Raw genomic sequence first — 24894 nt, forward strand, 5'->3', positions numbered from 1 at the left:
AGGACTGACGCCCATCACGGGAACCACATTCTCAGAGTGACACCTGTTAGAAGGACCTCAATCCAGTCAACCACGGGACCAATCCCACACCCAACCTGTCCCCACTGTATCGATGACCCATTAACATGGGAGGACACAGTGGAACTGCTCCAAAGGGTTGCCAAGGCTCCAAGTATTGATGGCAGCAAATGGCCAGGTCTTTCATCTGTGGAGTGACTGGTGGGTTTACACCACTGTGGATTTAAACGGCCTTTCAGTGAACACTTCACCACTGTTTTACCGGGGGTTGTTTCCGCAAAGACTCAGTGTGGTAGTTAGATTTTATGTCATCTTGAACTTGTATGAAAGGGGATGGGTAGAGTTCAACCTCTCAATCAAATCATAGCCTGATGATTCCTCCTTGGAAGCATGACCTTTTTATAAGGGAGAAACTGAGAAGTTCTCTCTCCCTTCTCTTTCACTTCCTTGCTTGCGGGAACTCTGTGTCTGTCTGCAGGGGTGACCCTATATGGGTTTAACCGGCCCTGAGGGCTGCCATGTTTCCCTGACCTTGGACCTACACGACTGTGTCTGTGAACTCCTTGTCTCCTGCCTTACTTTTGTCCTGCTGGTATCTAAGTCTGAAGAGGACCCCAGCTAGCACTGGACCTACAGACTTGAGTCGGAATGGGCTGATGTAAAATTATTTCTTGATAGAAAGTTCCTTCTTGGGATCAGAGGAGTGCAACTGATTTGTCTCTGTACACATTCAACCGAACACACACAACAAACGTTAAAAAGCAGGAGGGGACAGGAGGGGCATGGCCTACAAAATAAAATTGTAACCTGGAGCCTCACCTGTCCTCTGGGCCCAGATGGACATAGGCCGAGGAGCAGTTTTCAGGTCTCTGCTGTTCACTGATGTGGCATTGATTCCAGCTCCTCGCCATCCCCGTGCCCGATGCAATGGCCTCCCTGGGTCTTCTGGGCTGTAAGCTTCATGGGATCAGACCTTCACTGTTGGATGGGTTTGAACTGCCCACCTGAGTGCTCAACACTAAGACTCCTGGAGGTTTTTTGCATATCAACTTCCTAATTCCTACAGAGAAAGAACCTGAGGCATTCTGACCTCCATTTAATGACCAGCAAAGTGGCTTGAGAGGACAAAAACCCCTTACTCAAGGTCAATTGCTGGTGGTGGACTGGTCCTGGTTGCATCTGGTTTGTGAGCTGCTCATGATCTCATCACTCTACTTCCCCACGTGGGGGTCACATGGGGAGGAGGGAGTGGGTGGGGGACAGGAGACTGGGGTTGAGTCTGATGTAGTAAGAAACAAGTCTGTCATCTTCAGGAAGGTTGTGGCCATCCCTGGGTCTTCAAGGGCACTGCTCACACACCAGGCCTCCTCAGGTCACGATGCCTCCTCCACCACTACTGGTGGCTCCTGGTACTACAAGACAGGTGTCTTATCTACATCACCTATAGCTACATATTTTTTGACTGCTCACAAGATGCTCGTAGAAAAAGGATCACGAAATTTTGTCTTACATATTTTGGACATGTTATCAGTCTCTGGAGAAGGACACCATGCTTAGGAAAGTTGATGGACAAGGACAGGAAGGCGCTTGACGAGAGGGACTGACACCTTGGCTGCAACAAGGGGCTCTAACATGCCAACAACTGGGAGGCTGTTGGGCGACTGAGCAGTGCTGGGTTCTGTGGTGCATGGGCTCAGTATGCGTGGAAACTGACTAGGTGGCACCTAGCAACAGATGTTTTTCTTAGGTGGACAGTATTGTTCAGTCCGGATGTCTCAACCTTGCCACTGTTGGCACGGAGGGCTTCATAATTCCTTATCTGGGGGACAATCCTGTGTGCCCTGACATGAATTGAGATATACCTGGCTTCTCTTCACTCAAGGACACGAGCAGCCCTACCCCACCACCCCAAATGTCCCCAGAGATTGCCACGTTCCCCTAGAAAATAAGGGGACCTGGTTGAGAACCGCTGTATCTACCTCTATCAATGTCACAACAAAGTTACACTTTTCTGATAAAGACAAGCAAAAACCAAGTCTTTAGAGGTCTCAATTGAAGACAGAAAAGGGGATTTAAAAAAAAAGGAAAAATAGATACAAAATTGCTAGGCTATATACAACTCAATGCAAGCGAGCAAAATCTATAATAAATTGCAATTATATCTTCAGATGTTTCCTTTCCACTCCTAAACCAATTTAGACTCCTCTTCAAAATTGCCTGCACGCTGTGGAGTTGTCGCTTTGTAACTTAGGGAGGCTTTTTTTATGCTGATTACTCAGCTGCTTGTACGCGAATCCCAATCTTTTGTCTGAACCATCAGCTTGGGCTGCACTGACCACAGTGGCATTTCAGGGGTGTCACACAGCAAAATGGATAGACTGTAGGGGTGTTGTAAAGCGTCCTGGGCCTGGAGTTTCAGTGGCGGCCACTGGGCCAGGGCCAGAGGGGAGCTATCACTAACACAAAGCATCATGGGATCAGGTGAGACAGAGGTTGACCAGCTTCTGATTTTCTCCCACAGTGTAAATCCCGCCAGGGTTTTATGCAGGAATGTGACATCATCAGGCTGCGCATTGAGAAAACCCAGCAGGACAAGGAGACCGAGTAAGAGAGGGACATGAGCCTAGGAGGTGACTCATGTGGAAGTGGAGGTGACTGATGTAGAAGAAGATATTTGTATCAAAAATATGGAGAAAGCTGACAATTACTTCCACTAGGTCTATAAATTGTCCTTCTTTGTTTATTTGAAACCAGTTTGTATGACAAACACAAACACACACACGGTCACTTTCACTTTTACTTCCCCTTCTCGAGCCACTCAGACCAGAGTGCAGGTCTGATGGGCAAGAACTCTGGAGGATTTTTAAGGCTGGCACCTGTTAGGCAGCTAGATTTAGGGGCAAGGCGGAGGGGGACGGCTGTCTCTCCCATGCCTGCAAAGACCCCCATAAAGGAGGTTGGGAAAATCAGGAAACCATTAGATGCCTAGGAAGATCCCAAGTCTTAAATCTTGAGTAGCATTCTCCTACTCAAGCCCCCAAGCCAGGTGTGAGGTACACATGGGGGTCCAAACTAGGCCTAGGCTCATAACGTCACCCAGGGAGGCTCACCCCAGCCAATGGGGTCAGCCAATAGCTTCAGCCACACCTTTCCCAGGCAAAGGGTGGGCTAGAATAAAGGCAGGGAGTCTGCTCTGGCAAGCTCTCTTGTCCCAGAGCTCTCTGGCCTTCCGGGATGCCCCCCAGTTCCGCACGTGTGGGTGTGCTTTTCCACAAGGTTGCTTGTGCCTAGTTGTGAGCCCCTTTGAGAATGTAAAACCTGCAACTTGCCCTGTACTTTATTAAAAAAAAGCGGGCTTCGCTGTGGATTCTTTCGTGGTGCAAAGCCAAGAGCAGAGGTATTGCCCACCCAAGAAACCTTACGAGCCCTTCTCTCTGTTTGAAGTTATATTCATTCATTCTTCTCCCTGTTACTTGTGAACGACACACACAGAAAACCATTCTGCTGGAGTCACACAGCCCGTCGTGACGAGAGGCTCTTGGATGGAACACACTTGTCTATGTTTATTCTCTCCACGGGTTCCTTTGCAAATAGCTTGGAGCGTTTGCTCATAAGATGCCATGGGGTCTGCAGCCTCCTTCCTGCCGTGGGCTTCCCAGGAGGAGAAGACATAAATGGTCATCATTCAGGATGAGAGGTGCGGAGACAGAAAGGGAGGCTGTGTATTCCTTCAGGCCTGAGGAGCGGAGATGAGGCCAGCCATGGTGTAGGCGGGACAGACAAGTCTTACTCAAAGAGCTGTATCAGGTTATCTGGCCTCTCGAGGCTGGCGTGCGCTTAAATTGTGGCTGTTGTTAGGGGCCATTGAGTCGGTCTGACTCGCAGCGAACCTGTGCACAACAGAACGAAACACTGCCCGGTCCTGCCATCCTCACAGTTGTTCCTTGCCTGAGCCCAGTGTGACATGCACCGGTCAATCCATCTCATTAAGGACCTTCCTCTTTTTCACTGTCCCACCACTGTGCCAAGCACGATATCGTTTTCCAAGGACTGGTGTCTGCCGACAACATGTCCAAAGTCTGTAAGGCAAAGTCTCGCCATCTCAAGTCTGGATCTGTGTTTTAGACGGATCACTTCAGTGGTCCTGCCTCTTTCCCTGTTCCACAAGGCACTCTGGTGGCAGAGTGGGTTACGCGGTGACTCCCAGGTTTGAACCACCTGCTGATCTTTAGGAGAAAGAAGCGTTATCTTCCCAGAAGGAAGCACAGCTTTGAACACCCTGTTCAAGGTTGTTGTGTGTCAAAACTGTCTCAATGGCAGTGGGGTTTGTTACTGATTTCCCTGCCCACATTAAAATATACTGTATATCAGCCAACCTGAATATCAGCTGAGGCACCTAATTTTACCACAAAAACTGCATAAAATATGCTGAAAATCTCGGCTTATACACGAGTAAATATGGTATATATATTTAAAAATCTAGGCACATGTTGTGATGACTACTGTCAAGCTTAGGATATGTGTTGTCAGGGAACCAAACGAGAAGTCTGAGGGGCTGGCCCCAATCCCAACTATGTGGATAGTCCCCCTCCCTCTAGAATAATTCACTTCAGAGGACAGCACTGAAGCTACAGTTCGGGGACAGGGACATGTCTGATCAGAGCACATGGGAGCAAATAAAGGGGGAGGAAAAGAGAGTGGAGCATATCCAGGCCCACCAAACCCTGAGGACGATATCCCTGCTCAGAGCAGCCAATACACAGAGAGGACCATAGGGCCAGCCCCACTAGATGAGACATCCCTCACTGACCCTGGAGACATATTGCTGGAATTGCACCCGATCTGACCTCACCACACATTGCCCAAACACTAAGGGTGTGCAACAGAATAGCAAGCAGAACAGAGGAAGGAAGTCGCTAGGAAATACTCTGTGGCACCCCATCAGAGTCAATCAGAAAACACTCCTACAGGTCAACAACAGACCTTGAACTATTTACAGGCTTTTCTTTTTTGTGTCATTGTTTTTTGTTGTTGTTGTTGCTGTGGTGGTTATTGTTTTGTTTTGCTGTCTTGCTTTTGGTGAATATTATTATCTCTGCAGGTCTATCTAGATATGATAGACTGGATAAACAACATGGAGGAGACAACAACGGGATCGACGATTTCCGGGGGACATGGGAGATGGAAGTGAATTAACAAACCCAGGGACAAGGGAACAACAAGTGATCCAAAATTGATGGTGAGGAGGGTGTAGGAGACCTGGTAGGGCTTGATCAAGGGCAATGTAACCAAGAGGAATTACTGAAACCCAAATGAAGGCTGAGCATGATAGTGGGACAAGATGAAAGTGAAAGGAAATATAGGAAAGAACTAGGAGACAAAGGGCATTTATAGAAGTCTAAAAACTGGCATGTACATACGTAAATATATTTATATATGATGGGTAAATAGATCTATGTGCATATTTTATAGCTTTGCAAAACTTTGTTCTATTAACCTGGCATTCCATGATGGTCACCTTCCTGAAACGATCACTGAAGGCAAAGTGGGCACATAAGCAAATGTGGTGAAGAAAGCTGATGGTACCTGGCTATCAAAATATATAGTGTCTGGGGTCTTAAAGCTTGAAGATAAAAAAGCAGCCATCTAGCTGAGAAGCAAAAAAGCCCACATAGAAGAAGCACACCAGCTGGTATGGTCACGAGGTGTTGATAGGATCAGGTATCAGGCATCAAAGAGCAAACAATCATATCATTGTGAATGAGGGGAGTGCAGAGTAGAGACCCAAATCCCATCTGTAGGCAACTAGACATCCCCTTACAGAAGGGTCTCAGGGAGGAGAAAATCCAGTCAGGGTGCAGTACAGCAATGATGAAACATACAATTTTCCTTAGTTTTTAATGCTTCCTCCACACCACTATCATGATCCCAGGTCTACCTTACAAATCTGGCTAAACCAGAGCATGTACACTTGTATAGATAAGAACTAGAAATATAGGAATACAGGGCAGATAAACCCCTCAGGACCAATAATGAGAATAGCGACAGCAGCAGGGTGTGGGGAAGGTGGGATAGAAAGAAGGAACCAATCACAAGGATCTACATATAATTCTCTCCCTGAGGGATGGACAACAGAAAAATGAGCGAAAGGAGACACCAAGCAGTGTAAGACATGGCAAAATATAAGTAATCTATAAATTATTAAGAGTATATGAGGGAGGAGTGTGGGGAGGGAGGGGGGAAATGAGGAGCTGTTACCAAGGCTCAAGTAGAAAGCAAATGTTTTGAGAATGATGATTGCAACTGTGTTAGACAGGGTTCTCTAGAGAGACAAAACCAGAGTGCTAATAATTATATATATATATATTTATACAGATAGATAGATATATAACACAAGAAATGAACAGTTAAATTATATATAGATAGATATATAACACAAGAAATGAAGTTAAATTATAAAGCAGTACAAATGGCTCAGTGCAACTCACTCCCATGAGAGAGTTGTGAGACACTGGCAGTCCTTCAAGTCTTAAGGGCTGCCAGGTAGTCCTCTGTAGAGAGATTCAGGCTATCCCGGCACAGGCAGCAAATAGCAAGGCAGGTGACCAACAGTCAGCCAGGTGGCTAAGAGTCAGGTGACCAACAGTCTGTCCTCAGCTCAAGAGATGTAAATTCCAATTGTGTGGCGAAGCAGGTCTTGAAGAAACCTCAAATTAAAGCGACACAGTCCACGGGTTAGGTGTCCCACCGGTCATGTAGCTTGCAAATTGAGGTACAGAAGAAGCAAGACAGCTGCACACTAGTCCAATGATTGAAGAGTGAGAGACAAGAAAGGCGAGGCTCACGGAGCCATTTATCTCTCTGCCCTTCAAATAATCCCACATGTGTTTATCGGCCAGGCTGGCACAATAAGCTAACTCCCTCAGCAACAAATCTACAAATGTGCTTGACACACAATGAATGTATGTATGGATTGTGATGAGTTGTATAAGCCCCCAATAAAATTATTTAAATTTTAAAACAAACAAACAAACAAACCAGAACCTATGCTGTATATCCTAACCTCTATGCCCTCTGATGCGCTTGACCCAAGTCATGGCATTTTCGATGGCCTCATCTGCATGAGGAAGTCGGACATTGTAGCAGGAAGACTGAAGAGGAATCAACATGTTTGAATTGTGCTTGGTAAGAATTCGGAAAGTACCAAAGAATGCACAAATCTGTCTCAGAAGAAGTACAGCCAGAAAGGTGCAAGGATGGCAAACTGTCTTTTGTCCTTTGCGGATGCTGTCAGGAGAGACCAGTCCCTGGAGAAGGACATCATGCTTTTTAAAGCAGAGGGTCAGTGAAAATGAGGAAGGCCCTTGATGAGCTGGATGGACACAGTGGCTCCAACAATGGGTTAAATGTAAGGCGAGGATGGTGCCGGACAGCAGAGTTTCGTTCTAATACACAAAGTCACTATGAGCCTGAACCACTGGAAGGCAGTTAACAACAGCCACAACAAAGCTTGTGGTTGTCAACTCAGTTGGGAGTGGCCTTTCATATTTATATTACTGAGTCATTATTACCATAGTGTGTGGCTTCAATCTCTTTGTGCCTCAAAGTTTTACTTTTTATTATATATCTTATCAATCTTGAAATCTGTCCTATACCTATATTATTTCAAAACAAAACACAACATACACTTTTATATTTATAAAATCACATGCATTTTATAGTCATCAATTGAAATAAAGTTTAATTTCACTTCTTAATGATCAGGATTATACTTGGACAAAATACATAATTCTATGATACTAGTGTTTTTATATGAGCTCTTGGAATCAATCAATAACATGTTCCATTGAAAGGGGATAGCCTCTTTTTGAATAATCATTAAAAAACATGATGATACATGTGCATCAATATACGTAGTTGTAAGAGCTAAATCTCGAGACTTCTGCTGCCATCATATCCGATCTAAGAAATGTCCAGTCAGTAGAAAAGCGATTAAGGAAGTACAAGCGAGGATGGGTGAGGAGAGACAGACGCCATGCCACATGGAGACCGCCAAAGAGCCAAGGACTAGAGGCAGGGGTGACTAGGATGGTCCACACACTTGACACACAGAGAAAGCTTTCCCCTAAAGCCCACGCTCTCAACTTGGATTTCCAGCCCCTAAACTGTGAGAGAACATATTCCTATTTTTAAACAGCCCCTCTCCCCCATGGGGTTTCTTGTAACTGGACCAGGGTGTGTCATCCGACTCGCCACTGGGGAACCCAAGCCGTGCTGACTGACCTCAGCTTTAATCTTGTTGTCTCCGAAGCAGAGGTGCTGCAAGTAGGCGGCGGCGTTGGACTGCACGGAGGGAAACTGGTGCTGCAACATCTGGATCACTTCAGGCAGCTCCGGGTCTCTCCACCCAAACTCTCTGAACAGAAGGAAGCAGAGAGAACATGAGACAGAAATCCCACCGCGCGGCTAGCGCAGCGCAGCAACCCCCACATCACCTGTGAGTTCACCTGGCAACATCCCAAAGGTGACTGGTCTGCGGTCCTCACAGCCGGAAGTGCAAGGCTTCTGCCATCCAATAGATGCTGATTCACAGAAACCCCACAGAACAGGATTTTATTTATTTATTTATTTTATTAATTTCCCCTGAGTTTCAGAGACTGTAACTCTTCCAGGAGTAGAAAGCCTTGTGTTTCTGGTGTGGAGAAGCTGGTAGTTTTGAACCGCTGACCTTGTGATACTTTGTAACCCACAATGCCACAAGGGGATTTTAAAAAGTTTTGAACAGATGATTTGAAAGTTTCTCCATAGGTATACATACATGCCTACATCATATAGAGACCTTATATGGGTATGTAAGTAAATAATCTTACATGCTCCAATAAAAGTGAGGTGCTTTTATTATAAAAAATATAAATTTAAAATGGCACATGGATGTATGTGTGTGTGTATGTATTATTACCCTGGTGTGAAATATGCTATGGAAAGTCAATTTCTTCCCAATTGGAAAGATATGTATGGGTATAAATGTGTGTGTGTGTGTCTCAACTTTTCATTGTGCTATTGCACACTTAGTAGGCTTCAGCACAACATCAACGTAACTTACATGCACACAAAACCACACCAAATTCACTGCCATCAAGTCGATTCTGACTCCCAAGCACCTTACAGGAAAGGCCCCATGGCTTTCTGTGGCTTTAAATCATTACAGGAGCAGAAAGTCTCTTCGTTCTCCTGCAGAGGGGCTGGCGGGTTCAAACTGCTGAACTTGGGGTTAAAACCCAACGCATGATGCACGTGGAAAGCAAAATATTTGTGTGACCCACTGTCCTGCCATGGTCTGACCACCCCATATCTTACGGTTTGCCTGTGTTATTATTTGGAGTGTCAGATTCAGGCGTGGTCCAAAACTGAATGACCAGAGAAGAGGAAATCGAGCTGGACAGGTCCACTAAGAGTGCCCGGATGGCTTGCTTCCCACATCATTATCACTATAATTAGTGCTGCTGCTGTCATTCTCATCACCACCTCTGCAAAAGTCAACAGGCTCCCTGAGTGAGTCTCAGGGGAGCGAGATATGACATGAAAGCTTTCTCAAAGAGAGACACTTATTTACAGAGCGAGCTTCAGTCCTACAAGGCCAATAAGACATCGTGTGCGTTGCTCTTTAGCACAGACTTGCTCTTTAGCACAGAGCTCCCCAGGAGGCTGGTTGTCTCTGACCCCTCCAGCATTATGCTATAGGGCAGTTAGGGCCCTTTGAAAAGACCCGCTTGATTGTGTTGTCATACAACCGAGCCTTCCGTTAGGAAGTCCATCTGCTCAATCTGTGAGAAAATGGTGAGTGCAGGGTCAACTGGATGAAGTCCTTTCTTGTACCAAGCGGCCATTTTTTTAAAACAAAGAAATACAAAAAGTAAACTCTGACTCCTCAGATAACTACTTGACCCCACGGGCCACACAGGGCCATCATGTATCTGAATGAGGGGCTGGCAGTGAAATGAGAAGCATTTATAGCAGGCTATCCCTGCTCTGGTAAAATGACTGCAGAGAAAGCAGTCCGCTGATGCCAGGTCCAAGCTGCATCTAGGAAGAGCAAAAAAAAACCCCAAAACAAACACAAAACTCACTACCATCAAGTCAACGCTGACTCATGGAGACTCCTCTGGTTTCTGAGACCATGTAAGTGTTCAGGGAGTAGAAAGCTCAGTCCCTCTCCCATGGAGCTGTTGGTGGTTTCGAACTGCCAACCTTGCAGATCACAGTCCAACATGCAACCACTACGCCACTAGGGGTTCCCTTCGGAAGAACAGACCAGTATGGACAACATACCCAGGTTCAAAGCTTTTCTTAAAATAGGACATGTTCTTTTGCTTCTTTTTAAATTTTTAAAATCATTTTATTGGGAGCTCTTACAGATATCACAACACTCCATAGTTCAATCACATCAAGCAGTATTGTACAATTGCTGCCACAGTCAGTTTGAAAACATTCTTTCTTCTTGAATTCCTTGATTTCAGCTCCCCTTTCTCCCAACCCTACCCCCCAGGAACGCTTATTATTTTTTCCATATACTAAGTTTTTTCCCCATTTCTTACACAATTCAACATATTCATTCATATGCTATTGTGTTGTTCGATCCCATTGAGTCCGGTTATACAGTCGTCAGTGCAATCAGCTCCCCATTCCCCACCTTCCCCACTCCTCTCTTCCTGTACCCACAGGGAACCATTACGCCTGTTACTGTTTTTCAAAGATGCTTTTTCTTGGTTTTCATGTACTGAATGACCTTAAATATATAAATGAACATACACATATCTAAGATGATTAATGAGGTAAAACAAATAAAAACCATAACATTAAGGTGAGGAAATATTAAAGAACTAATAGATAATAATGTGGTTCATCAGTGCCACACTGCACCCTGGATTTATCATCCCTTCCGTGTGTCCCTCCTGGAAGGGACTGAGAATCGGGCATGTTCTTTCTCTCTTTCCTTTATCACCAATGGTTGGTTATCAAGAAGCTTATTTACAGAGCAAGCTTCAGTCCTACAGGCCAATAAGACATCGTGTGCTGGTGCTGCAACCTGCATCCTTTCTGAAAAATGGCCACCCTACGAGATAGTCTGCCTTTTGAATTAGCTTGGTTTTTATCGTAAAGATAAAGAATTCAATTTCATTTGCACCTCAGACTGAACCAGTAACTACCAAATCTTAGGTGGATACACAGGCTTCCTTTAAAGGACACATGGAATAGTAATGAATTGCTGACAAACCATATTTAAGTGTTTGCTGACATGAGCTGCCCCTGATGCATTTGAATCATGGTGCTGGTAAAGACTATTGAAAGTACACGAAAGTACATGGACTTCCAAAAGAATCAACAAATCTGTCTCAGAAGAAGGATGGCCAGAGTGCTTCTTAGAGGCCAGAATGGCAAGGCAGTATTACTCCCACCTACTCTGGACAAGTGATAAGGAGAGAAGAGGCCCCGGAGAAGGACGTCATGCATGGTAAAGTACAGGGTCAGTGAAAAAGAGGAAGGCCATCAAGGAGGTGGGTTGACTCAGTGGCTGCATCAATGGGCTCAGACACAGGAACCATGGTGAGCATGGCGCAGACAGGGTACCGCTTTGCTCTTTTGTCTATAGAGTAGCTATGAGTCAGAACCAAATTCGATGGCACCTAGCAAGAACAACAAGGTATCGGAATCAATTCAATGGCATTCCTGAAATGCAAAGGGTCAGTTCAACCATGTGCTCTGGGTCAATGAGTTGGCATTAACTTGATGACAATGAGGTGCTTGTGTTTTTTTTTTCTTTCAGTTGACCCTTGGTGATACAGTGGTTAAGCTTAGTGGCTCAAACTTACCAGATGTTTGGTGGAAGGAAGATATAGCAGTCTGCTTCTGTAATGATTCCTTCCCCCCAAACAAAAACAAACTCACTGCCCTCGAGTTGATGCAGACTCACCGCGACCCTCCTGTGGGTTTCTGAGACTGTAACTCTATGAGAGTAGAAAGCCCTATCATTCTCCTATGGAGTGTCTGTGTTGTCGAACTGTTGATCTTGTGGGTCGAAGCCCAATGCGTAACCACTCTACCATGAGGGCTCCTCTTCTGTAATGCTTACAGCTTTGTAAACCCTATGGGGCAGTTCTATGCTGTCCTAGAGGGTTGCTGTGAGTCAGAATTGACTCAGTGGCAGCTGGTTTGATTGGCTTGGTTATTTGATCTAAGTAGAAAACCATTATGAGTTGGAAAACATGAACCTGCTTTTTTTTTTTCATCTCCTTTGGTTGCATGACTCTATACTGAGATAGCACTGTCTTCCTGTTTATAGAATTTTATTTGCTGTAAAGATTAAACCCATATCTACAGAATGACTGTAAATAAAAATTATAAGTGTCATAAAGGCAGTGATGGTTAAGATGAATGTAGGTAAGCCCATATTCTTGGTAAGCAATTAGTAAGGAATTTATTTCAGTCTACTTTATTAGGCAAATGTTAATGGTCCTATTAAGTACAGGCTTATATGGCATATATCAAGAGCACATTTTTAACACGAGTCCTACATGGTCAGTCTTGGAACCATTTTTCCCATTACTTTTGGCTGGCATGAGTGTGTGTGCGCGCACACACACACACACACACACACACACAACACCCAATGGACAAATGGACATTGCAAAGACTCGTGGGTTCAGGGAGGATACAAGTGGCCATCATCCCATCCAAAGCCAACTACTGTGAGCAAAAAAGGTGTGTGTGCCCCTCCGGGTGTGGGACAAAGATCAGAGAAGAATCGAGACATTTGTATGATGGTGCTGGCGAAGAATATAAGCATTATCATGGGTTGCCAAAGGAACAAATTAATATGTCTTAGAACAAGTGTGGCTAGATTGCTCTAGTGGCAAAGCTTCCTCTCATGCGACTTGGACATGTTCTCAGGAAAGACAAGTCCCTGCTGTGCGTTGCCATTGAGACGGCTGTTACAACGAACAGCAGCAACAGGGTCGGGAAGCTCCGCACTTGCCACGACTGGTGAATACTACCACCATTTACCGATTAGTAGGTACACCATCTGAAGAGTGCTTGAGATGAAAATAATACTGAGATTCATTTATAACAAAGATTTGCCACCCTGCCCTCCACTGACTGGCTATGACATGACTGCTGCTACAGAGCACCGCTGAGTCCATTCCCACCCACAGAAATCCTCTAGGATGGAGCAGACTTCCCCATGGGACGTTCTATGGAATGGATGGCTAACTCTTTTTTTCTGAGGAGTCACTGGTAGGTCAAACCTTGGGGTTGCAGCCAAGTGCTTCACCACTGAGCCACACAATTTCTTATCAAACAACTAGTAGGAGCCAAAGAAAAAGGAGCTGGGAGGCAAAGGGTATTTATAAAGGTCTAGATAAAGACAGGTACATATGCAAACATATTTATACATGAGGATGGGGAAATAGATCTATGTGCATATATTTATAGGTTTAGTATTAAGGTACCAGAAGGACATTGGGCTTCACGCACATGCTCCCTCAATTCAAGAATAATTTCTTCTATTAAATTGGCATTTTATGATGCTCACCTTCCCAATACAATCGCTGAAGACAAAGTGGGTGCATAAACAAATGTGGTGAAGAAAGCTGATGGTTCCCAGCTATCAAAAGATATAGTGTCTAGGGTCTTAAAGGTGTGAAGGTAAACAAGCGGCCATCTGGCTCAGAAGCAATAAAACCCACATGGAAGAAGCATACCAGCCTGTGTGACCACGAGGTGCCGAAGGGATCAATTATCAGGCATCAAAGAACATATCATTGTGTGCTCACCTCCCGGATATGACCGCTGAAGACAAATGGTTGCACAAGCAAATGTGTCAAAGTAAGCTGATGGTTCCCAGCTATCAAAAGATAGTGTCTAGGGTCTTAAAGGCTTGAGGCTAAACAAATGGCCATCTAGCTCAGAAGCAACAAAGCCCACATGGAAGAAGCACACCAGCCTGTGCAATCACGAGGTATCAAAGGGATCAGGTATCACGCATCATCAGAACAAAAAATCCTACCATAGTAAATGAGGGGGGGAGTGCGGAGTGGAGACCCAAAGCCCATTTGTAGGCCACTAGACATCCCCTTACAGAAGGGTCTTGGGGAGTAGACGAGCCAGTCAGGGTGCGATGTAGCAACGATGAAAACCACAACTTTCCTCTAGTTCCTAAATTCACCCCCACCCCTCCCCACTGTCATGATCTGAATCCTGCCTTGCAAGTCTGGCTAGACCAGAGGATGTACACTGGTACGGATGGGAACTGGAAACACAGGGAATCCAGGGTGGATGATCCCCTCAGGACCAGTGGTGTGAGTGGAAATATTAGGAGGGCATAGGGAGGGTGGTTTGGAAAGGGGGAACCTAATTCAAAGATCTATATGTGACCTCCTTTCTGGAGGACAGACAACAGAAAAGTAGGTGAAGGGAGACGTGGGACAGAGAAAGCTAAGACAAAATAATAATTTATAAATTTTCAAGGATTCATGAGGGAGGGGGGAGTGGGGAAGGAGTGGAAAAAATGAGGACCTGTTCCAGGGGCTTGGGTGGAGAGCAAATGTTTTGAGAACGATTAGGGCAACGAATGTACAAATGTACTTTACACAATTGATGTATGTATGGATTGTGATAAGAGTTGTATGAGTCCCTAATAAATTGATTTAAAAAAATAATAAAGTATTTAAGAGCAGGGAAAAAATAGCGTCTGGGGTCTTGAAGGCTTGAAGATAAACAAATGGCCATCTAGCTGAGAAGCAACAAAGTCCACATGGAAGAAGCATACCAGCCTGTGTGATCATGAGGTGTCGATGGGATCAGGTATCAGGCATCAATGAATAAAAAAATCACATCATTGTGAATGACTGGGAGTGCAGATTGGAAACTCTAAACCCATTTGTAGGCAACTGGTTATCCCTTTACAGAAGGGTTGCATGGAGGAGATGAGCCAGTCAGGGTGCAGTATAGCAATGATGATACATACAACTTTCCCCCAGTTCAGTGGTTCTCAGCCTATGGGTCATGATCCCTTTGGGGGTCGAATGACCCTTTCACAGAGGTTGCCCGATTCATAACATTAGCAAAGTTACAGTTATGAAGTATCAAGAAATATAATTTTATGGTTGGGGGGGTCACCATAACAAAAGAAACTGCATGAAAGAGTCACAGCATTAGGAAGGTTGAGGACCACTGCCCTAGTTCTTTAAAGCTTCCTCCCTCCAGCTATCATGATCCCAATGCTACCTTACAAATCCAGCTAGACCAGAGGATGTACACTGGCACAGATGAGAGCTGGAAACACAAGGAATCCAGGACAGATAACCCCTCAGGACCAATAATGAGAGTAGTGATACCAGGAGTGACAGGGGAAGGTAGGGGGAAACGAGGGAACCAATCACAATGCTCTACATATAACCCCCTTCCCGGGGGACGGACAACAGAAAATGGGAGAAGGGAGACATTGGACAATGTAAGACACGACATAATATTTTACAAATTACCAAGGGTTCGTTAGGGTGGGGAGGTAGGGAGGGAGGGGGAAAATGAGGAGCTGATACCAAGGGCTCAAGTAGAAAGAAAATATGTTGAGAATGATGAAGGCAACAAATGTACAAATATGCTTGACACGATGGATGGATATATGGATTGTGATAGGAGTTGTGTGAGCCCCTAATTAAGTGATTTTAAAAAAAGAAGAAATAGACCTGATTCTGGTGTCAAATAACAGGGGCAAAATTCTACTCTGGTCCCTTCCATAATGCGGAAGAGTACCTTAGTCTTAGCTGCCCTTCATTTCCATGGAGTCAATGTAGAGAATAGTAAAAAAAAAAAAAAAGTGCTAACATATAATAACATGTGTGAAAGTGCTTGGTGAACTATTGAGAGCCAATTTATTGCAGCAATTGCTCAAATACTGGTTTGGGATACACACACACACACACATATCCTTTTGAAATTTATACAGTAACATTTAAATGTTTAAAATCTTATAATTTTTTCCCCAATGTGTATTCAAGCAGACATTATATTTACTTGAAGACTTTTCAGTGTAAGGAGGGACACCATGTTGGCTTGTAGGGAAACTGGGCACTCGATGTTGCCTGTGTGAAGCAGCTTCCCTCTTTCTTTGTGGGAGGCGATGTGGGGGGTGGGGTAGAGCTTTCTGGAGGGGAGCCTACTTGGCTTATAGGCTGCTCCACCATTAGCCTTGGGCACATGTGTGTCTTGTGTGCTGTTGTGTCACCTCTGTCCCACTGAGATAATAACCTCAGCCTTGGGCTCTCATTGGGAAGATTACAAAGAATATGCATGAATCCCTGAAAGCAGTGCTTGGCACATAGTATGGACCCTTTAGCAATGCCAGGTGCTGCCCTCAACTAGATGAAGGAGAGAATGAGAAATCAGAACCATCTGCAATTTCCTACAGAAGCAGCCTTATAGCTCTCACATGTTAGGGGGCTTCGCCTGATAAATGTTAATGGGTCTGGAGTATATGCAAATGTGACCTTCTCTTCATTAAAACCTGTCACATGGACCAACAATATTGTGACTAAATCCTCACTCTTGAAGCACTACCTGACTTGTGAAAATCCTGCCCCTTAGTACAGCGCGAAGTGGCGAATGGTTGGAGATGTGTCCCTGTGTTGAGCTGACACTAGAACCGATGTGTTGACGGCGGTCACAATGTTTTATCCTCTTTACCTCCCCTCAGAACCTGCCCCCATATTCAAGTTAGCTCTCGGGTTCGGAGGCTGTGGCTGATGAAGGAACAATGGAGGTGGCCAGCGGGTACCAGAGCTAGGAAACAGCTCTCATTCCCTTCAGCATCTCCAGGAAACCCCAACACTGCGGGCAGCTCAATACTGGACTTCCGAGGTCACCCCTTTTGTAGGAGATTTGCAATGGCCACCCTATAGAATTCATATGAGTGTGGTGGGGAGCAAATACCGCAGAGGAAAGACCAGTGTGTGTAGGCTGTGAGGGTTATTATGATACAACAAGTGCCATGGGAAGAGGAAGACTTCCCTGAAAAGGTCATCAATTTCTGGAACAGGCTGAAAAGAGAGGCCCAGGAGGGGTCAACAGTGAGTGAACAAACTCGAGACAAGAGTGTGTCCAGGGTGTCGGAACACAGAGAAAGCAAGAGGTGGAGAGGAATGAGGTGTGGGTGAGATGGGCTGGGTTCTACAGGATTTGCTGGCCATTGCGGGCGGGCCTTTGCTTCTGCTCTGAGATGCAATGGAGCCATTGGAATGCCACGATCCAATCCACAGTCCTACAGGCCCACTTTGATGGCAGCGAAACAGAATGCCCTGGCTGCCACGAGAAAGCAGCCACTGGGATAGCTGAGGTGCTGAGGATGGTGGCGACACTGCCTTCGAGTAGGGAGCCATGGTGTCTCAGGAGTCAGCGGAGCTCCTGAAAGGAAGTGTTAGAGGAGACCCTCCGTGAGTCCTTCAAAGCACTCTCTACTCCGCCTGTCCTGGCGGCTTAATGGCTTATGAGTTGAGCTGCTAGCCACAAGGTCAGTAGTTTGAACTGACCAGTTGTTCTGTGGGAGAAAGACGGGGATTTCTGTCCCCCAAAAGGCTTACGTTCTTGGAAACTCCAAGGAGCAGCTCTATCTGCCACTCAGAGTCACAGCAGAAGGGGCTGGCAGGCGCTGGGTCTGGTTAGCCCCCGGCATGTGTCCCACGTTCCCTGGTATTCTAGTCGCACGTCTTGCAGGTGTGCTCTGGAGGAGTGGGGCGGGCTGTCAGGTGAGCCCGTCTTTTGGAGAACTGTCATTTGTAGCTCTAGAATAAGAAGGGGCAACCTTGAGTAGCAAGCTTTCTTTTGGCTCCTGAAGCAAATAATGAGAAAATCAGTTATTTCGGGACTGTTGGTGGCCAATGAATGCCTTACATCAGTCTCTGCCCAGTGGTGAGCTTCTCTCAATTGAATCGACTGGGTATTACAAAGTGTAAAATAATGTCAAACGATAACTCGGAATTTATATAGCCCTCATACGCAATCACAAGTTGCTTACATCCTAACACGTTTCTGCTTCCACTAGACATCTAGATATTCTAAAAGACAATTTGGCTACAAAGGTCATGATCAGATCTATAAACACATCTGTAGAGTTACATTAATGTGATTATTAATGTATTAATGTCACTAGTTATTCTTAAAAAGGATGTACCACAATGTTTAATCAACTTCATATGCCAAGGGGCTTCAAAAAGTTCGTGGGAAAATGCCATTACCTTTTAATTCCATCTTTCCCTGAACTTTTTGAAGTCCCTTGCCATTAGAGTGTAGTTGCCCTGGCAGTCCCAACAGGCTCTGTTTAGTAGAAATTGCCCATTGTGGCTGGGGAGAGCACTGCAAATTGGTACTCATAAACTTTCCCTTGCAAAGCATAACGATTTTATGGAAAATGTTTACATTCTGCAACGGTGGGCCCATTGGAAAATTAATAGCCCATGATAAGCATGAAGCACCCCCTGGACCAGGGAACTTTCAGCAGGAGGGAGGAAAGCCTTGGTGCTAAGGACACCGAGTTTCAGAGAACGAGACTCCATTGTGTTTGAATCAGCAGTTTCCACTCTGCTGATACCTGCGTATGCTTAGAATGTGCTTCAGGATTGCTTTAAGAATCTGTCTGAGAAAATAACACAAAGATCTTGGAGATCATCCAAGGGATTTATTATGGATATTTCAACCTTTCCCTTTTGTTATGTATGCATCTTATATGTGGACTGGATATACACACACATATGCTATATATAATATTTATATGTGCTATATAAAGACATGTATGTATATACATTTCAGGGACTCGAACATAAATAGACTCAAAATGGACCATGTATAAATTAAAGAAAGGGTTTTAAGGTACCTGCTTTCCATAAATGATATAACTCTATCATGTGACAATAAATGCTCATAGGAGCAGAAGTAGAGATCAAACAATGAGTTGCATTGCATCAATCTGCTGCACTGCACCTCTTTAATGTGTTGAAAAGCAAGGAGGCTACTTTGAGGACTAAGGTGGCCTGACCCAAGCCGTGGTATTTTCAATGGCATAAGATATGTGTGAAAGTTGCACACTGAGTAAGGAAGGTCAAAGAAGAATCGATGCATTTAAATTGTAGTGCTGGAGAAGATATTCACAGTATCAAGGGCTGCCAAAAGAACAAACCAAACTGTCTTGGGAGAAATACAATGAGAAAGTTCCTTCAAGGCAAGGATGGCGAGACTTCACCTCATGGACTTTGGACATGTTATCAGGGGAGACCAGTCCCTGGAGAAGGAAGCTGTGCTTGGTAGAGTAACAGGATCCCCAAAAAGAGGAAGACTTTAACAAGATGGACTGACAAAGAGGCTTCATGGATGGGCTCAAACACAAGACCAATTGTGAATGTGGCACAAGGATGGGCTTCTTTCTGTTGTGCACAGCATCACTATGAGTAGGAACCAACTCAATAGACCGTAACACCAAACCAAGGGACAACAGTTTTCTGTATGAATAATACTGGTGCTACTGATGAATCCATTCATGAAAAGTGAGGAGCATTTGAAAAAAGCCACCTTTATAGAGGTAGATAAATTCTAAGCTCAAGAATCCCATCTCCTAAGACTCCATGCAAGTGATGTGTTTCTGGAAACGAGAACCTTCCCCCTGCCTCCTACCACAGCATCTTCACAACTTCAGGAGTAAATGCATGCCTGGCGTCAACTGCTAGCCGGTCTCCAATCACGGCTACGACACTTAGCCATCAATTTCTACTGTTGATTTCAGTCTGGTAGCATGATTCTCAATTTCATCTCTGTGTTTTAGTTCTCCATGGAACATCAAATCATTTATTCTGGAAATCAGCGATACTCCCTAAAAGAAAACTGAAAAGCCACAAGAGAATCCCAAAACGTTGGTCTAAAAATTGTAACATGCAAGAAAGATGCTTGAAGATATTCCCTGAAAGAAGGTAACAGGGTGTCTGCCATAGCACCCAAGCATCCCGTCTTTCCAAGAATATTTGAAGCTTTGTGTGATCAGAATGTATGCTAGGTCCCAAGAACATAAATACTGAGTCCGAACTTCAAACTGTTTACCATTTAGTGGAAGCGAGACAAACATAAGCAACGAGCGACCATGCAGCTAGGTCCAGGGCACTGATTCAGAAAGTGCTATTCAAAAATCTGTCCAACAGATCTCTTGTCTTCTGCATAGTGCTGGATTCAAGGCAAAGTGAAGGATGGAGGAAATACTGTTGTTAGGTTGTGCTGTGATTCGATGGTTGCTCATGTCAATCCCATGGGATGGGGCAGAACTGCCCCACCTGGTTTTCTAGGCTGTCATCTTTACGGGAGCTCATCTCCAGATCTTTCTTGCTCCTGCCAAGTTCCCCAGTGGCACTGAAGCACCAACCTTTGGTTGGCAGCCAGACACTTAACCACTGTACTACCAGGGGTCCTGTTTTCATGATGATTCAAATTAATGGTGTAGAGCTTCTAGGTACACATTTGATTTAATTTGCTCTACACTGTAGAGCTAAGGAAGACATTAGCTGGAATTCCCTATCCTTATTGTGTAGATTGGAAAATTCAGCTCAGATACCTCAGTGACTTGACAAAAACCTTCCCCCACCCCCCACCCCACCCCTCACACATCAATGCACATGGAACGTGAGGATTCATGGTCAGGATATGAAGCATCCTCAAAGTCACTTTTTTTTTTCCAAAGTAACTTTTAACCAAAATGTCTTACCCATCATTTCACTCTCCATGCAGACTCAGCCTCTCAGTCCACAAATTTGTTCTCACTCTTGGGTTAGAGTGGACAAGGAATTGGGAGCAGCAGTCAGGATAGCAGGAAAAGGAGGCTGCCTAAGAAAGAATTATGGAGTGGTATTGATTGTTTTATGATGATGGCAGCAGTGTGTGGCTTTAGCAGGGGTGGGTCATCTGTGAGGCTGCTTAAGCTCCATGGGAGGACACCCGGAGCCGGTGAGTGCCAGAGACGCTCTGACGGCCAAGCGACTCTTGCTCCTCTTCATCTGCAATGTGGCAGGGACCTGAGCTCAGTGGAGGAACAGAGGATGACAAATGAAAGAGAAGAGGTGCAAGACAAACTTCCCTCTACCTCTGCCCTCCTCTGCAAAGGAAGACTCATTTGAAGGGGAGTATACTGTTCTGCAGCTCCATCCACATGAGACTAAAACTACACATTAGGGAGAACGACAAACAAAGCACCAGGCAGTTGTTTTGTCTGCAGGAAGCCAACACTCTGTTTATCTCACTGTTGTACAGCTGACTCATTATTTTGGAATCTTGGCGACAGAAGTCTGACCTTGAATGGAACTACTATTCCAGGAGAAGGGCTTTGTGGATTTGCTCCCTTGGTCTTTTTAAGTTTTCATTTTAATTGAAGGCAATCGGAAGAGTAGGAATTGTTTGGTGTGTATGTGGGGAAGTGATGTTTAGGAACTGTGTTAGTCTGGGTAAACTAGGGAAACAAATCCACAGAAATACGTATGTATAAGAGAGAGTTTTATATAAAGGGTAAGTGTACGTTAAGAAAGCATCCCAACCCAGTGCTGTCCAAGGTCATAAATCTACCATTAGCCCACATGTCCAACACCAATCTACAAAGTCCTCTTCCATCTCACAAAACACATAAAGCAAAATGGTAGGCATTCAAAAGTAAAGGTGGTTGATTTAATCCTTAATTTTTTTACCAATTTGTAAAAATTAACTTTCCCCCTATGTAATGCACAGTCAACAGATAAACTTCATATCACTTTACAACTTAAAGCACCGATACACTGTCATCAAGGTGATTCAAATCACACCAACTTTATAGGCTAGCTCCACAGGGTTCCTGAAGCTGTAAACCTCTAAAGGAGCAGACAGCCTCACCTTTCTCTCACAAAGCAGGTGGTGGATTCAAACTGTCAAACTTTTGGCAGCCCAACATACTACATTTGATTGGTTCACAGCATTTTTTGTGTCTCCATCAGGTTATCCATCACCAAGGCCTTGGTCAAGAGAAATCCTGACTGGTCCTCTCTTCCATAGTTGGGTCCGAACAATTTAGCGATGATCAAGATCCTGATGAGCGAAGCCTCGAGAGCGCTGAGCAACTTCTCAAATCCTTGAGGCAAATACTTCCACTTCCATTTCCTAGAGGACCTTGATTTACAAACAGTATCTTTCTTCTTAAAAAATAAAATGCATGGCCTCTTTAAAGGGAATGTAGGGCATTGAATCTGTGAATGGCTTTGAGGTCTTCCTGTGCCTGGAGTCCAAGATAAGCTGTGTTTCCCTTGGACATTTGGAAAGGGGAGTAAACAAAGAGTTTTACAATCACTGGGGACCCCTCTGTGCACCGTGGTTGAGCACTCAGCTGAACCCACCAGCTTCTCTGTGGGAGCAAAATATAGCAGTCTGTTTCTGTAAAGATGACAGTCTAGAAAATTCTATGGGATAGCTCTGGTCTGACATCCAGGGTTGCTGTAAACTGGAACGCACTCAGTGGCAATAGGTTTATGGCCCAAACCAAGGAGCACCGGTGGTACAATAGCTAAGAGCCCAGCTAACTGCTGACAAACTGGAAGTTTGAATCCACTCAGTGGCTCAGTGTGTGTGTGTGTGTGTGTGTGTGTGTGTGTGTGTGTGTGTGCGAGCGTGATCTAGCTTCTCCTGTAAAGACTTCTGAGTAAAAATTGGTTCCATAACAACCAACAATTCAACACGACTTAGAGCTAAGTATAAAATTTGACCCCCATGAACAAGTAATAAGGAAATGAATAGTTCATAGATATGCCGTTGTTGTTAGGTACCCTCCTGTCTATTCTGACTCACGGTGACTGACCCTACGCACAGCCTAAGGAAATGCGGTTTGGCCCTGTGTCATCCTTCTCATTGTTGTTACCATTGATCCCATTGTTGCAGGCATTGTGTCAATCCCTGCGTGTTGCTATCCTTCCTCTTTGTCACTGATGCTGTACCAAGTATGATGTCCTTTCAGAGATTCTTCTACATGACTAGGAAGGTTTGACATTGACATTCCAATTAAGGGACTTAGTACATAAGGCAAATATATGAAGGCATGTATTTCAGAAAATGGATCGCTAAACCTGGTGGCAGAGTGGTTATGAGTTGGGCTGCTAACCTCAAACCAATTCCATGGGAGAAAGATGAACCTTTCTACTCCCATACAGAGTTGCAGTCTCAGAAACCCACAGGGGTACTTCTACCCTGTCCTACATATGGCCACCATGAGTCAGAATCAATTTAATGGTATTTTGGGCTCATTTCTCACAATTTTCTTCTGGAAATGTTTTTGAATGTATGCATCCTTTTATGATTTTTAAAAAGGTTAAATCAAAGATCCTGTAAGGGTCCTTTAGGTTCTTGAAAAGTGTTTTCAATGGAATTGAAGAAAATACCAACATCTAAAATGGCTTTTTCTTTCTTTCTTATTTTGGATCTTAGCAGTAGGATAGTACAAGGGAGTCATGCTAAGCTCAAAACAGAAATAAAATTTTGATCATCTGACAATGTTTCTTTTCTTCTATTCAGAATATTCCTCAGCACATCAACTTGCTTTAAAAAACTTCAAATCTATACTTGATCTTCAGGAGCCTCCTTCATATCCATTCTTGTCCTTCCTTCAAGGTCTTTGTCAGGCTCCTATGACTTTAGGGTCCATAATGAACAATCTACCACTCATCCATCAGTGCGCCATGCTGTGGTGCCCTGCGTGGTGGTGTGACGCTGAGAGTTATGCCACCAGTATTGCAAACACCAACAGCGTTGTCCATCGTGGGTAGGTTTCAATGAGGCTTCTAGACTTAGACTAAGAAGAGGCAAGAGGAGGCCCACTTCTGAAAATTAGCCATTGAAAACTATATGAATATCAGTGGAGCGCTGTCTAATACAGTGCCAGAGACTGGGCAGCTACAGTTGAAAGGCACGCGAAATACAATTTGGGAAGAACTGCCTCCTCAGAGTAGAGTGGCCTTTAAGGACACTGATGGAACACTGCTTTAGGAATGTTCATTGGCTGATGGGTATGAGTCAAGAAACCGATCCAAGCATGCATAAATAATTGGCTTCTGGAGTGTGGAAAATATGAATCTAGGAAAATTAGAAGTTGTCAGAAGAGAAATGGAGCACATTAAGATCTGTATAGTAGGCATTAGTGAGCTGAAATGGACTGCCCTTGGCCATTCTGAATTGGCCAATTATGACATCATGTTCCTTGTCCCATGGGATGTTTCAAGATCTACCCTGAAGTACAACACTGTGAGCGAAAAGATGAAATCCGTACACATATAAGGAAGACCAATTAACACCATGACTATTATTCAAATTTACACGCCAGCTTCTAATGCCAAAGATAAACAAAATGAAGATTTTTCTAACTTCTGCAGTCTGAAGTGGATCAAGCCTACAATCTAGATGCCTTGATAATTACTGGTGATTGAAATGGGAAAGCTAAGCTAGGGACAAAGACATACCCAAGATCAAAAAAACCTAAACCACTGGCAATCAGGTTGATTTCAACTCATAGTCACCATATAAAACACAGTAGAACTGCTTCACAGGGTTTGTGAGGCTGTGATCTTGGAGAGAGTGGACAGTCTGCCTTTATCCTCAGGAGAGACAAGCAGGTTGAAAGCTCTAACCTTGGGGTTAGCAGCCCAGCACTCACTTGCTACACAACTAGCAGCTGGTGGTAGAAATCATATTGGAGATTACATGATGGGATTTTGTAAGACCAATGATGTCTTCATTGCAAATACATTGCTTCATCATAAACAGTAGCTATATAGGTGGAGCTAA

The 24894-nt window shown here is 44.5% G+C and overlaps 1 protein-coding gene across 2 annotated transcripts in view; it reads right to left on the reverse strand.

Moving 5' to 3' along the window:
* Positions 1 to 24894, reverse strand: part of CTNND2 (catenin delta 2) — a 473556-nt gene that overhangs the window by 290368 nt on the left and 158294 nt on the right. For both annotated transcript variants that reach the window (XM_075542985.1, XM_075542984.1), the window contains exon 5: positions 8302 to 8434. In XM_075542985.1, the coding sequence (XP_075399100.1) occupies positions 8302 to 8434 (133 nt within the window). The remainder of the gene's footprint in view (positions 1 to 8301; positions 8435 to 24894) is intronic.

The sequence above is a fragment of the Tenrec ecaudatus genome, chromosome 2, assembly GCF_050624435.1.
Source record: "Tenrec ecaudatus isolate mTenEca1 chromosome 2, mTenEca1.hap1, whole genome shotgun sequence".
In the NCBI taxonomy this organism is placed as follows: Eukaryota; Metazoa; Chordata; class Mammalia; order Afrosoricida; family Tenrecidae; genus Tenrec; species Tenrec ecaudatus.